At 41.4% G+C, this 13606-nt stretch overlaps 1 protein-coding gene across 2 annotated transcripts; it reads right to left on the bottom strand.

The window, feature by feature from the left end:
• Window positions 1-860: 860 nt before the first annotated feature.
• MCM4 (minichromosome maintenance complex component 4) lies at window positions 861-12766 on the bottom strand. Of its 2 annotated transcripts, none has more exons than XM_086609270.1 (16): window positions 12691-12766; window positions 12237-12395; window positions 11274-11437; window positions 11086-11184; window positions 10842-10937; window positions 10661-10756; window positions 10062-10200; window positions 9395-9615; window positions 8752-8872; window positions 6689-6948; window positions 4399-4764; window positions 3926-4053; window positions 2424-2631; window positions 1653-1881; window positions 1400-1533; window positions 861-1029 (listed from the first exon to the last, which is right to left on the bottom strand). In XM_086609270.1, the coding sequence occupies exons 1-16, from the start codon at window positions 12764-12766 to the stop codon at window positions 937-939; spliced, it is 2589 nt and encodes an 862-aa protein (XP_086465396.1). In that variant the 3' UTR covers window positions 861-936. The 2 variants fall into 2 exon arrangements, with proteins under 2 accessions (XP_086465396.1, XP_086465397.1); XM_086609271.1 differs by having other exon boundaries at window positions 12697-12766.
• Between the last annotated feature and the right edge of the window lie 840 nt (window positions 12767-13606).

The following is a 13606-nucleotide window of genomic DNA, read 5'->3' as shown; positions in this document are numbered from 1 at the left end:
GCTAAGCGAGCAGTTGAGATCAGCCCAGTGCTGTCTGCACTGGTGATCTAGGCAACTCTTCCACTTGCTCAGCTGTGAAAACAATAGCAGCTATTGACATGCAGCGGCTGGGAGCATCTACCCTGCCTAGAATGAGGGAAGATTCTCTAGTCATGCACTACCGGACCTTGTTCTTTTAGGACTGATTATATGAAATTACACCACAGGTTGGTAACTTAATTTATCCAGTCATTCTTAAATGTGTAGTATGAAAGTTTGTTTTCAAGTAAAATCTATTACCTGCCTTTTTTACATCAAGGATACTACCAAAGTACAGTCATAAAAAAAAAAAAGCGCAACCCTCCTTCATGCTCTAACAGAGAGCTTCCTAAATATTGCAGGATTCTAGATTGAAAAGTGCTCATCACAGCATGTGCGCATTTTCACTTGAAATGAATGCTAGAGAGCCCTTTTAAATCCAATAACTTTATTTCAGATATCAGCAGTACTAATAGTCAAACCACATTTACTAAAAAGTAATTTAAGATGAACTTTTACAATTCAATTTGAAACACGTACAACATTGTTAGCATGTTCTATAAAACCTCATAAAAATACGTGACACTTGACATATTAGTAATTACACTTAACTAAGATGTAAATAGCATTATTCAACTAAGGATTTTTTAGGTCCTTTGTAGTCCCTTGTGCTGAAAGAAGTGCCGCTTAATCGTTGGTACACTTGTCATAGCAAATTATAGTCCCAAATCTTGAAAATCTTGCAGACTGGCAATATACTAAGTAAGGCAAAGTAAAGCCATGACAGTTGGCTTACAAGGAGAGGCTATGCTTATCCTAGCAAATGATAGTCCCAAATCTCAAAGATCTTGCAGAATGACACTATCTTAAGTAAGGCGAAGTAAAGCCGTGACAGCTGGCTTGCAAGGAAAGGCTAACTCACAGCAGTCTAACAGTCTTTCCAGTCACAGTCAAGAAGTCATCATCAGCCAAGGCACGAAGTGCTTCTTCAAACATTTCCTTAGTGACAGCCTTAAAGAAAAGAAGTAAATCAAATAAAGACAGTAGGGGAGGGGGGAAATACTTTGAAGACTAAAAATGCCTTACTTCCTACCAATTTTCTGAACAAGTTTTTTAAAGTTTTAGTATGTTCTTTTTGCAATTTGAAATCTAGCCTGGAACCCTGAAGCTGAATTTGCTATTTGAGAAACCAGAATAAACTAAGATACAGCAAAGATTCAGCTTATTTAACCACAGAATTAGCTTTCTGGTCACATCAGCTGAAAAGTTAAGTGTCTCCCTTTCCCTCCACAGTGTGATTTGAAAACAAGATAGTGTAGATTCGGAAAAATACCATGCTTTCTAAATTACTGGAAATGTAAAAACAAAGCAGGAAACTCACTGTATCAGACTGTGCTCGGAGATCATCAAAAAGCTGTTGGTACTTCAAAGCTGGTGTTCTACCCTTTGACTGGATAAGCTTCCTTAAAGCTTGAGCCAACTCCTCTTTCCGCTTACGAGCCGTTGCACTCATTCCTTATAAAAGGAAGGAAAACACCTTTTAGACATAAACTACGGAGGACAGGTTAAGTTACCTTTAAAAAAACTACAAGAACCCAATAGCATCCCAGCCTTATCACTACGAAAACACAGACCTGTAGTGAGAATGGATATGTCCACAATTCCGGTCCTTGGATCAGTAGCAGATTGTTTCAGTGCTTCCCGATGGAGGCGTTTTGCTTCTTCTACATCAATTGTTTCCACTTTCTCAGAAAAGCGTACTTTAGCATGCGCTTCTGCCAGTCGGATCAGAGACTCCAGTTGTCGAGGATATGCAGAAACCATTCCCCTGCCACTACCTATCTTCCTCATGTCCACATATGCCTGAAAAGAGAGTCATTAAATATTTCAGTAAATCCTGTTATTTCTATTATTTTCAGTCCTCTTCATCCCCCCCCATCTTTTTTCATAAGACGAGCGATTCTGGCAAACTGTTCCAAACACTATTTCTGCTTGCCTGCCTTCACAATTCTTCTGCAATGAAGGATACCCACATCACATACACGCATTTCTCTTATAAAGCAATTAAGCCACGATAATGAGTCAAGTTTTCAACTGCTTTAAAAACTTAGGACTAGTCTTACATAATAGTGCTTTTGCCTGTACTGACACATTTAATTTCAGCAGAATTTTATGCTTTTATTAATGTGGTAGACCAAAACTAACACATCTGAAGGCTAATGATCAAAGTGCAGAATGACTTTAATACTGATCCCTCTTTCCTTTATAAATGCTGGTGATTTTTAGAGATGTTTGAAGAGTCTTACAGAACAATTATATGTAAATAGGAAGCATACGTACAAGGGGATTTTGCCATTTTTGACAAGTCAGTAAGAACTCAGAGCCATTAACAGCAACTTCTTTACCTCAATAAGGGCTTGGCTTGCTTCTTCACTCAACCTAGGATTTATGTAACTACGAGCATATGCTATGTAATCCCTCAGTACTGCCATGTCCATGTATTCCTCCTCCATCTGTTCTTCACTTTGGTAGTACAGTGAAACCAAATGGCGAGCAAGACGTCTGTCATAAGCTTCATCACGTGGATCCAACATTAAAAAGATCAAGTCAAATCTGAACAGGATAAGAATCCAGTATTAGTGTGTATACCTTCCTGCCATTTAAAGTAGTTTGTTTTAGGGTTTTTGACTTAACAAGTAGATGTAGGAGTTATTTGACTATTACTTCCTACTCGAAGTAGGAGTTGCTCTGTTAAACTGCAAATAGGATTTTTCTAGAATTCTGAAAGTACAAAAAACCACAGTGGATTTGCTTTCATCCTATGGACTTGAAAGTTTGAAAGTGCGATACATTCTGCAAAATTCAGATCTCATGTTCAAAGTTCTTGTTTTCTAAAAAAACCCACAAAAACCAAACCACACAAAAAACCTCCACACACATACCAAATACACAGAATAAACTTGCTGCTAAAGAAACTACCCTGAAAGGCAAGAGCACATACCTATATAGTTATTTTGTGCCTCTAAAAAACATAAGTAAATAAATGTATGTATAAATAAAAAAGCACTTGCAGTTTAATCCTGAAAAAAATTGTTTATAATTTTACAAACAATATATTCAACTGTGCTCAGCTATAGGCAGATATTTTTAGCCAGCCCATCATCTGTTTTCATAAGCTTAAATCCAATAAATGATGGAATTGAGATGCTGCTGAAGCTGAGTTTCATTCAGTACACCTGTACTAAGGTACTATTTGTCACTAAATTGCTAAATTAAGAAGCTCTTAATTGAAATCTAAGCCGTAGGTGTCCTCAGAATATCTAGTATACCAATGCATTTCACATTTCTAGCCAAGATGCAACTGCAGCACATAGACAGTTTAATTTTAGATCAGCAGACACTACATGTTGGTCTAACAGCTATCACACAAAAGGCTAGCACTGCCACCACCTCCCCAGCTGAATTTTACAGAACATGAAGCAGGCACAAATATTCAGATTCTACCACCTTAGCTGCAAGTTCCCTAATAATTTCATTTTCAAAGTTTTATGGACCTAAGAAACATATGAAGTTTTTGTTGACGTTATCAACGCCATAGGTTTCAGAATAACTTTCATAGGAGATGATCGTGAAACAACAGAAAAAAAAACCCACAACAATGTAGAAGTAAATAAAGAGATTCTACAGATCTTATCAGATCTTGTGTTCAAGGTCAGTATGTAAATACTAAAAGGCAGTTCTCTGCTCACATAAAAGTAGTTAAGAACAGCATTTAAAATAAATGCTACAAAAGTTTTCCACTACGCTACAAAGAACACAATTGTTCTGTTCTACTATATTTAACCATTTTCACAAGAGGAAGTATAACACCTCCTAAAAATGAGACATGCAAATAGGAGTCAAGTACCTTGACAACAGCGTATGAGGAAGCTGGATATTTTCAATAGTAGTCTTTTTTGGATTCCACTGTGATTCTATAGGGTTAGCTGCTGCCAGGATAGACGTACGAGCATTCAGTTGGCAAATAATTCCAGCCTGTCAAAATGAAAAACATTTCTGAAACCAGCTGCAACTATGTGCCACCAAAACTTTTTTCCCCCTCAACTTCATGAAACCACTGGTGACATTAAAATGGGTTCTGTAATAAATGACTACATTGAAAAAACCTTTTAGAGTAAAGCAAGAACAAAACCATCCAGAAATACTACAGTTTGCTATGAAAACTGTATTCTTTCCTAAGTGAGTTGTTACATAATCTAGGATTGATCCACTGACAACAACAGAAAAGTGTAATCCTTTGTTTCTCTGGTAACTGTGGTTTCAGCTGCCTAGCATATACCATGCTTAGTGGAAAGAGCCTGGAATTAAACAAAGGCTTACCTTTGCGATGGACAGAGTCTGTTGTTCCATTACTTCATGTAGCACTGATCTTGTGCTTTCATTCATTTTATCAAACTCGTCAATGCAGCAAATGCCATTGTCACTAAGTACTAAAGCACCAGTCTGAAGAACCAGTTGCCGTGTTTCTGGATCCTTCATCACGTACGCAGTAAGACCAACTGCACTTGAGCCTTTGCCAGATGTATACTGGCCTCGAGGAACCAGGTTATACACATACTGGAGCAGTTGTGATTTACTTGTACCAGGATCACCACAGAGAAGAATGTTGATCTCGGCACGAAAATTGCCTCTTCCTGTGCGAGTAAAATCCTTTCTTGATCCCCCAAAAAGCTGAAGCAGAATACCCTACAAAAATACTCTCTTTAAAAATCAAAACATCACCTCTTGTATATTTAACAGAGCAAATACAACTGTTGAACTGAAACATCTGATGAACTGAAACACTGCTAAAATTAACTTGGACATGAAAGAAAACACTTGAAACTGGTTTTAGAAGCCTTTAGAAGGGTTCATTCCTTATAGGTATCCTCAATTCCAGTTAATTACAAACATATAGTTAAACCACTAGATCCTACAAACTCAGCTTATAATTAAAGTTTCAAATTAGATTTGTTCCAAATCTATTCCAAAACTTATGTAATCAAAATTCTGATAACAAATTCTGCTGACAACAGGAAAGCCAGAAAAGACTATTGTTTTCCCTAAGGCTATGTTTAATCTAGGACCAAAGTACTATTGCCTCTTTTGTATCATTAAAAAAGTGCCATTTTTTATCAGCTTTTTAGTCAAGACTAATCAAGTATCATTTTCTTTTCAGGAAAACTGCTTTACTGTGTTAGAACATTACTTCAATAAAGTTCTTTACCTGCCCACAAAGATTAAAAGTGTTAAAGTCTTTATTTTATTGGAGTTTACCAACGCTTCCATCTTCATATTTCCTAAAAAAAGCATATGCTTGCAGCATTAGTAAAGAAATAAAAGTAACTAACTTTCAGTATTTTGAAAGTACTGGAATGATTAGCATAAACATATGTGTGTAATTTTATTAGTTAACTAGAATTATCAGGGAGGTTTTTTTTTTTTCTTTTTCAAATTTACTAGTTTAAAAACTCACCATTTCCTAGTATTTTTTTTTTCCTCTAACAGCATATATATGTCAATATAGTCAATGAAGAAAAAGTGATAGTGACAATAACAGCTGGAAACAGCAAGGAAAAGAGTGAGAAAAACTGTGCACTACTTCAGGTAAAGCCTCTGCACAACTTCTTACACGGAATGAGCTACTTGTATTAGTTCTGTTCTCATTCACTTAGAACAACTTGCAGAGGTCAGTAAAACATGTTCGGTAGTTACAAGAAGCACGACCAGCTGCATTTTTTTTTTTCTCAAGATCTCCAAGTTTTGATGCTCCAGTACGTGTGGGTTTCAAGCACTTTCAAGTATAAAGATAGAAACGCTGGATGTTGCTGTGAACAGATTTTGGTCAGAACATGACGATCTCCCTTGACGTCCCTAGCTTTCCTAAATTCCACCCACTACACCTGATGTGTCTTCCTAGTGTGGTGAGGAGGTAACGGCAAATGGACTTGTCATTATTGTATTTCCATTTCAACAGGAAATCCTTGTATGGTTTTGAATTCAACTTCTAGCCATTTCAGAAAACTGTGAACTATGATAATATATAAATCTATAAAGAAAAAAACAAAGAAATATACTTGAAGAGGATTGATTAGTTGGTGCCCGAAATTACCTTGAGAGCCACTACTGACTGTCATTTTTGCAATAATAAAGTTGTAGTACCTCAGTTGAACATTTCATTGGAACAGTCCCTTCTTGAATACATCTAAGTAACTGTTTTGACATCTTGTAAGCCAGGGTCAACCAGCTGTCATTTTAGATCTACTGTTCTCTTCTGGATGCCTCTTTTCAGCAACGACTTACTATATTACAGCTACTTATTTTTCTTTGATCAATAGTAATCCAAATATTCAAAAAATGTCCAAGATGCATCCTGCAATTAAGTTTTTGCAGTTCTGCTGCTTTCCTACCTTTTCAGTATCTTTCCTCTAATTAACACTCCTTAAGACCATGAAAAGAATTATGATACACTTATAACCAACTCCATCTTGACAAGACCATGGCATTTCAAGACTGTTCAAGGTACAGTTTTTTGAATTTTGAAGCTTCAAGACATTTTTATAACAACAATAATTACAAAGGTACTTGGATATATACACATTTCTTACAAGAGAAACAAACAATTGTTCACCTTTTTGATATCTTCGTGCTCGTAGATACTTGGGGCCAACGCTGAAGAAAGTCTCTCAAATATGTCTGCTTTTTTAGAAAGCTCTTTCAGAATTTCCACACGTTCCTCTGTAAACATTTTTTGCTCTGTTTCCTCATCAACACCATGCAGGCGTTTTGCATCTGTCTTGCGATAGTGTATGACATCAATGTGGGTCTTATAAACGGATTTTACGCTGCTGATCCTTGGATTAACACGAATTGGGACTGCCCTGTAGATACCTAAATACAATTTTTAATCACAGCATTAGGTATGAAGAAATACAGTAATTCCAAAACCTGAAAATTTTACATGTTCCTTTGAAAAGTAAAGCTTTTCAAAACAGCCTCAACTCTTTTAGTCAGTTTATTTCCCAGTACATACTTAAATCATCTAAACCGTATTTCTGCAGGTACATGTATGTTTAACATTCCTATCACAAGTGTTCTTAACAAGGAAAACACTTAAGGATTTTTTTTAAAAAAATTAAGGCTTGATGCTTTTTAAAGTCCTGTTCTGATGTCTAAAGTCAGCATTTCCCCCTTTTATACGTACCAAAGTTAATAACAGATTTCTAATGCATCTCTAACAGCTAGCAGTACAGCAGCTGTTTTAAAGCAATGTACTTTATAAAAGTGTGGTTGCAGTATCACAAGACTTACTCTTATGTTACTCTCCTGACAGCAGACATGATTTAACGTATTGCCTTTTCCTCACCTACAGTCTCAGAATGAATCACCAAAGTCAGAAGGGAACTCTGGAAACTGTCTAGTCCAATCATGGGCTCAAACCAGAGTCAGCTAGAACAGGTCGCTAAAGGCCATGTCCAGTCAGGTTTTTAATACCTCTAAGGATGGAGACTCCACATAGCCTCTCCAGACAACTTGTGCCAGGGCTTGACCACTCTAACAGTAAAAAAGTTCTTAAGGTTTAACTGGAATTTCCTGTATTTCAGCTCGTGCCCACTGCCTGCCACTAAGCACCACTGAGAAGAGTCTGGCTCTGTCTCCTTGACAGCATCACACCCCCTGCCCCGCCCCCCCCCCCCCCCCCCCAAAAATCAGGTATTTATAAGCACACTGGTGAGATCCTCCCTGAACCTTCTCTTCTCCAGGCTGAGCAGTCCCAGCTTCCTCAGCCTTTCTGTATGTGACAGAGGCTCTGGTTATTATCATGGCCCTTTGCCGAATTCACTCTAGCATGTTCACATCTCCCTTGTAGTAGGCAAGCACAGAACTGGACACAGTACTCCAGATGTGGCCTCAACAGCACTGAATAGAGGGGAAGGATCACCTCCCTTGACCTGTGGGCAACACTCCTAATGCAGCCCAGGAGGCTGTTAGCACCACAGTCATGCGGGCTGTCAAACTCTGCTTCCTTCCAGTTTTGCTTTTCTCTGCAAGTCTGCTGGAGGTGCAGTCTGTCCCATCATCCAGGTCATTAGTGAAGATACCCAACAGGGTTTGGCCCCAATATTGACCTCTGGAGTACACTCATGGTGACCAACCTCCAGTTGGACTTTGTGCCACTGATCAGAATGCTTTGAACCCAGCAGTTCTGCCAGTTAAATCCATCTCACTGTCCACTTAACTAACCCATACACCATCAGTTTGCCTATGAGGATGTTACAGGAGACAGTGATGAAAGCCTTGCTAAAATAAGAATAAAGAAGATCCACTGCTCCAGTCATCTCATTGTAGAAGGTTGTTAGCCACTGGAAGTCCATGCTGACTATTCCCAATCACTTTCTTGTCTTTCATACGGTTAGAAATGGTTTCCAGGATTATTGGCTCTATAACCTTCCCAGGGGTCAAGATAACGTTGGCTGGCATGTAGTTTCCCAGGTCTCCTACTTGCCCTAGGAGCAACATTGGCTTTCTTCCAACATCTTAGCCAGTCACCATGCCTTTTAAAAGATAACTGAGTGGCCTTGCAAAGACAGTGGCCAGATCCCTCAGCACTTGCAGGTGCATCCCGGCAGGTCCCTTTAGAGTCAGTCAAGATAAGTAAAAAAGGAGGATGCAAATACTCAAATCATATTTTACCTGTGACATTAACCCTGTCACCTGGCTGAACTTTATCAACAAGGTCATTGTGAGCAAACAGCGCAACCGTATGAGGGGTCTGTCCAGCTGGCATATCTTCAGGAGACTCCTGCAGTTTGATCTAGTAAAAAAAACATTTAAGTTTTAGTTTCAAAAAAGCAAAGCTCTTCCACACAGCATACAACAGAATCTTGTATTAGCGGTCTTCAGCACCATTTTGAATCAGGAACATTGCTCAAGAACAAAATAGTCCCACCCAGACAGCAAAACTGATTACTAATAAAAAGATACGAAGAGAGTAAGAATTCTGCTGGTTTTTATTGGTATGGCTAAAAATGCTGTTACACACAAGGCTCATCTAGTCCAGATGAAAGCTGATATACTACATATAAAAATGTTTCCATATGTAAGCCCCAAGATGTGTGCATACATCATTTCATCCTTTTAATGCATTTCTTCTTCAAAGTATGGACTTACCTCTTCGCTAAGCCGTTTCACCCATTTTCGTATTCCAAAACATGTTTCCCTTTTCAAAACATTTAGTCTCAAGATACATACATAAATGCTATAGATGATATTAGGAGGGTGGGGGAGCAAAAACTAGAAGCTGCTTCATTTTAGCCGCTGCCTAAGTGCAACATACCATCTGTTTGTCGGAGAACATGGATCGATTGTGAATCAGGGCCATACTGTGCGTTGTGTTACAGTTCTTGCACACTGATGGTTCAGCAATCCTGCCACGATCGATTTCTACTCTGGTGGTGAAAGCGCAAACCTGGCATTTAAAGAATGCTTCTTGCATCTCAGGAATTAATTGGGAGCTTCTGATGACCATACCACTGATGGTGATAAGTTGATCAATATCTACAAAATACAGAGACTCGTGTCATCACATCATACTCTTTAAATTTAAAACAACCTCCAAATTTCATGTGATGTTAGGTTTCAGGTGAGAGGTAGACATTTGGTTAGGTACTAGTATTTTTGTCTAGGCCAAACAAAAAGAAATGTGAAGTACCAATAGTCTAATTTACAGAAGTATTTATACAAAAGAAAGAATCCTTCGCATTTTTAGAACTAAGAACATGAGTAGCCTGCAGATGCCAGGAAGGATCTCCTTTATGGATAGATTCTTTTAAATTTGGGCTCTAAAGCATTTGCTTCTGTAACAGATTTATATAAACAAAAGACATTGGTCTGCATGGACAACAAGTACAGTTTTATACAGTCTTCATGTAATTCTACATTAACATTCAAAAAGTTTACATAAATCCTTAAGACTCTTTTCTAACATGGTAATCAAAGTGTACCTTCAGGGTTTAGACTTCTCATATTCCTAGTCTTCAGTGCATTATATGGCCTTACTTGAATTTGATGTTCTAGTATCGAATCAGGGAAACGGTCAAAAAAGATCTCATTGGCAGCCATGTCAAATGTTGGGATAACTTCCTGTATAAAATTGTTAGAAACAGTTAAGCTTAGAAGTTAAAAAAAATAATCATAGAATGAAATATTTTTGTATAAAGCATTTTATGTACTGCTGATCAGTCAGGAATGACTAAAAGTTATGCCAGCTGACCATTTTCCTACATAATAGGAAACTTACTGTTTAGACGAGATTTATTCATTTGAGTATTGAAAAGGAAAAAAAAATTAACATCCCCCCCAAAATATTAAAAAAAATATACATACAAGACTCTAGACATTGCAGTTTACCTGCTAATCTTGCATGTATGCAATATCTGCCATCAAGTTCTAACTACTGTGAAACAAGAAATTTTATATCAAGTAAAATAAAGAAGCCAGAGATTACACTAAACAAAGTACACATTGCATTTTAACAAACATATTAAAAGCCAGAAATATGAAAAGGCCGCTTGAAAGCCAGAAAACAAGTGCACTGTTTCACCTGAGGATAGCAGACCAGTTGCCTGTAAAGATTTTCATCAAATGATCTTAGATGGTCACAATTTACATTCAGGAATGGTTCCCCAACCATATTAATCTGCAAGATATTTGAAAAGAAATCTTTAGCTCAATGGCACACAAGACTGAAAAAGGAAAGTTAGATTTCGCTGTGCTACAAGTACCTCTTCAAGTCGTTGCATATAGCGCGGCTCGTTAAGATCCAAGCCAATGTCTTCATCCTCTTTAGCTACCGGATCAATGAAGCGCTGGAGAAATCTCTGAACGTCAGAGGTAACAGAGAGACAGAAGGGAAAGATGAACAGGATTTAGTAGCACAAACACCTACTTTGTATCAGATTCAACTAATATTTGTTTAAATCAAACTAGCTTTCATTTAAAGAAGGAAAAAAGTAGTTGTTAACCTACCTGGAATTTTTCTTTGCATGAGGCTACATTAACATCTGTTCCCCAAATAACAAGTTTTTGTCCAAGAGATTGCTCGGTTCCTACCACATCCTCAGCCAGCTGTGTGGAAACAAATTAAGCATATGCAAACATGCATAGTTGTGTGATAAAAGAAGATGTCAGATGCAAAATCTGAGACATCTACCTACCCCATCTGAGTGTAAATCGACTTGTCTGGCTTTACGGACAGACCCGAGATCTGGCCTCTGCCTAACCGGAGTTCCTCGTACACCACTTCGTGGAGTACCTTCTACCCTGGAGCTGGGTGTGCCGTAAGTCAGAGGGGAACTGATATCGAAGTCAAGAGGAATAGCTATTAAAAAAAAAAAGTTTTATTATGATTATAAACATATTTTACATTTAGAGCAAACTAAAATTCACCCTCTGCATTTGTCTCATCATTCTTTTAACTCCACTGTCATAAAACGAGTAGCATCAATCAATTCCAATGTTTTGTTAAAACAGAATCAATAAAGATGTTGCAAGTCTACCTAGAACTTTTCTTTGCATTAACATCTCTTCTGAAAGGTTCCGAGTTCTAGTAAAGCCTTGCTAGAAAACTTTAAAGAGGTATTGCATTTTAAAACTACATTAGTATTCAAGCATAAGCAGTCAAAACGTAGCATTTTAGATGAGACACATTTTTCAGTATTTTTGGGGATGTAAAACAAGTGACACAACTACCAGCTACTGCAAATGAAACAAATTCTATTTATAAAAGCAAGAAAGGCTTTTTATGGCAACCAATCGAATTCTTTCTGCGTTAATCATTTTACAGATTTATTTTACTCTTTCCAGAAATACATAAAAGAATAAGGTATAATCCCCTGCACATACTCCCACGATAATTCAAAGCCACAACAGCAGATCTGCCCCCCTGACACTTGACTACCCTCCTGTACTGTTCACTACGCTAAATTCAGATGAGAAACGAGACAATACTCAGTTTTTCCTAGTGTATTTTTCAGCCGGATCCACTCTCCGGGCTGTCTCCCTTACACAGCGGCAGGACGCCTCAGGGCAGCCAGCGCAGGGATGAGCGCGGCGGCACGGTCCGCCCCAGCCCGCGGTGCCGACCGGGCGGCCGCCCAGCTGCCCCAGCCCCAGCGTACCGGAGTGGCGGAACTGCGGCGGGCTGGAGAAGAGCGCGTCGGGGGCGCCGGGGCTCTGCGCGTCCAGGGGCGGGGAGGTGGGCATGGGCTGCAGGTCGCCGGTGGAGGTGGAGTCGTCCGTCCTCCGCTTCTGGGAAGGAGGAGATCGCGCATCTTGCGCTGCAAGACACAAGCGGACACGGAGCCGAGCCGGCGCTTAAATCGTCGCGGCACCGCAGGAGGCGGACCGAGGTACAGGCGGCGGGGAGAGCGCTCCCGCGACGGAGAGACGGCGCCGTTACTCCGGCGGCAGGCAGACAGCGGAGAGAGCCACCAGGCAGCCGACACACCCGCCCGCTCCCCGCGGCACCCACCCTGCGGGGGAGCACCGAGCGGGCTGGCGCTGGCTCCGGCCCCGGCCGCCTTCCCCCCCCGCCTTCCCCCCGGCTCCGGGCCGGTCCCTTCCCACCAAAGCACTTACGAGTCGGGGGGTTGCTGCCCCGGCCGCGCTTGCCGCGGCGGCGGCTGGGGGTAGAGGAGGGCGACGACATGGCGCTCCTCCGGCTCCCGCGGCGGTCCTACCTGCGGGGGGCGGGGGAGAAAGTCGACGAGAGGAATGCGGGCTGCGGGCGCTCCGCCACCGGCCGAGCCCAGACCGCCGGGTTTCCCTCCCTCACCTCACGTACACCGGGCGCGGAGCCGCCGGAAGGAGCAGGGAAGCGACCCCCGCCCGGCGCCGCCGCCCCCACCCACCTCTGCGACTCCGAGCAGCCCCGACGACCCCGGGAAGTTCCGCGCCAAGCGGGTCGCGTGCGCGCGCTCTCGCGGGTTTTCTGCCCAATGGGTAGACGCGAGAGCAACGGGAGCGCCCAACACAGGCAGAAAGGGGGGCTGTGGAACGGGGAAGGAAAGGAGGAAGGAGGCGAACCCCCCGGGTCCCCGAGGTAAGGGCCACGCCCTGCTCGACCTGCTACAGTAGGGAGAGAAGTGTACTACAGAGCACGCCTTGTGCTAGGAGACGCAGGCCGTCCTCTGCAATGGCACATTATCTCCCCCCCAACCCGGAATGGAAACACCCGCCTCGGACCGAATTTCGCGGCAAAACCAGTCCTGCGGTTGGGCGGGGAGGCGAGGGGAGGTCGGAGCAGTCCATTCTCCGCGAAGGGGGGAGACTACTATTGTATATAAGTCTACTGGGCCGATCCTGCGGCAAGAAACATAAAGATGCCCCTAACCTCTCTTTCCTGCCACCGTTTGTGCGGCTCGTGGCGCCTCCGTCCCCTCAGAATGGTCTGACCGAGGTCTACCCCTGCCTCTCCCGCCTCCGAGTTCCCGAGTCCTGATGCCACAGCGTGTCCCCTCCCCGGCTGACCGTGTTGGATCCGGCCGGG

This window comes from Tauraco erythrolophus, chromosome 3, assembly GCF_009769465.1.
Source record: "Tauraco erythrolophus isolate bTauEry1 chromosome 3, bTauEry1.pri, whole genome shotgun sequence".
Classification (NCBI taxonomy): Eukaryota; Metazoa; Chordata; class Aves; order Musophagiformes; family Musophagidae; genus Tauraco; species Tauraco erythrolophus.
This window is presented reverse-complemented; position numbering and strand designations above follow the sequence as displayed.

Bases quoted from the DNA above. Each gene is read 5' to 3' on its own strand.
- MCM4 (XM_086609270.1), bottom strand. From the start codon at position 12,766: ATGTCGTCGCCCTCCTCTACCCCCAGCCGCCGCCGCGGCAAGCGCGGC. The intron at 11,185-11,273 runs GTAGGTAGATGT...GTTTCCACACAG, and splicing joins TCGATTTACACTCAGATGGG to CTGGCTGAGGATGTGGTAGG. The intron at 2,632-3,925 runs GTACTTGACTCC...TATCCTGTTCAG, and splicing joins CCTCATACGCTGTTGTCAAG to ATTTGACTTGATCTTTTTAA.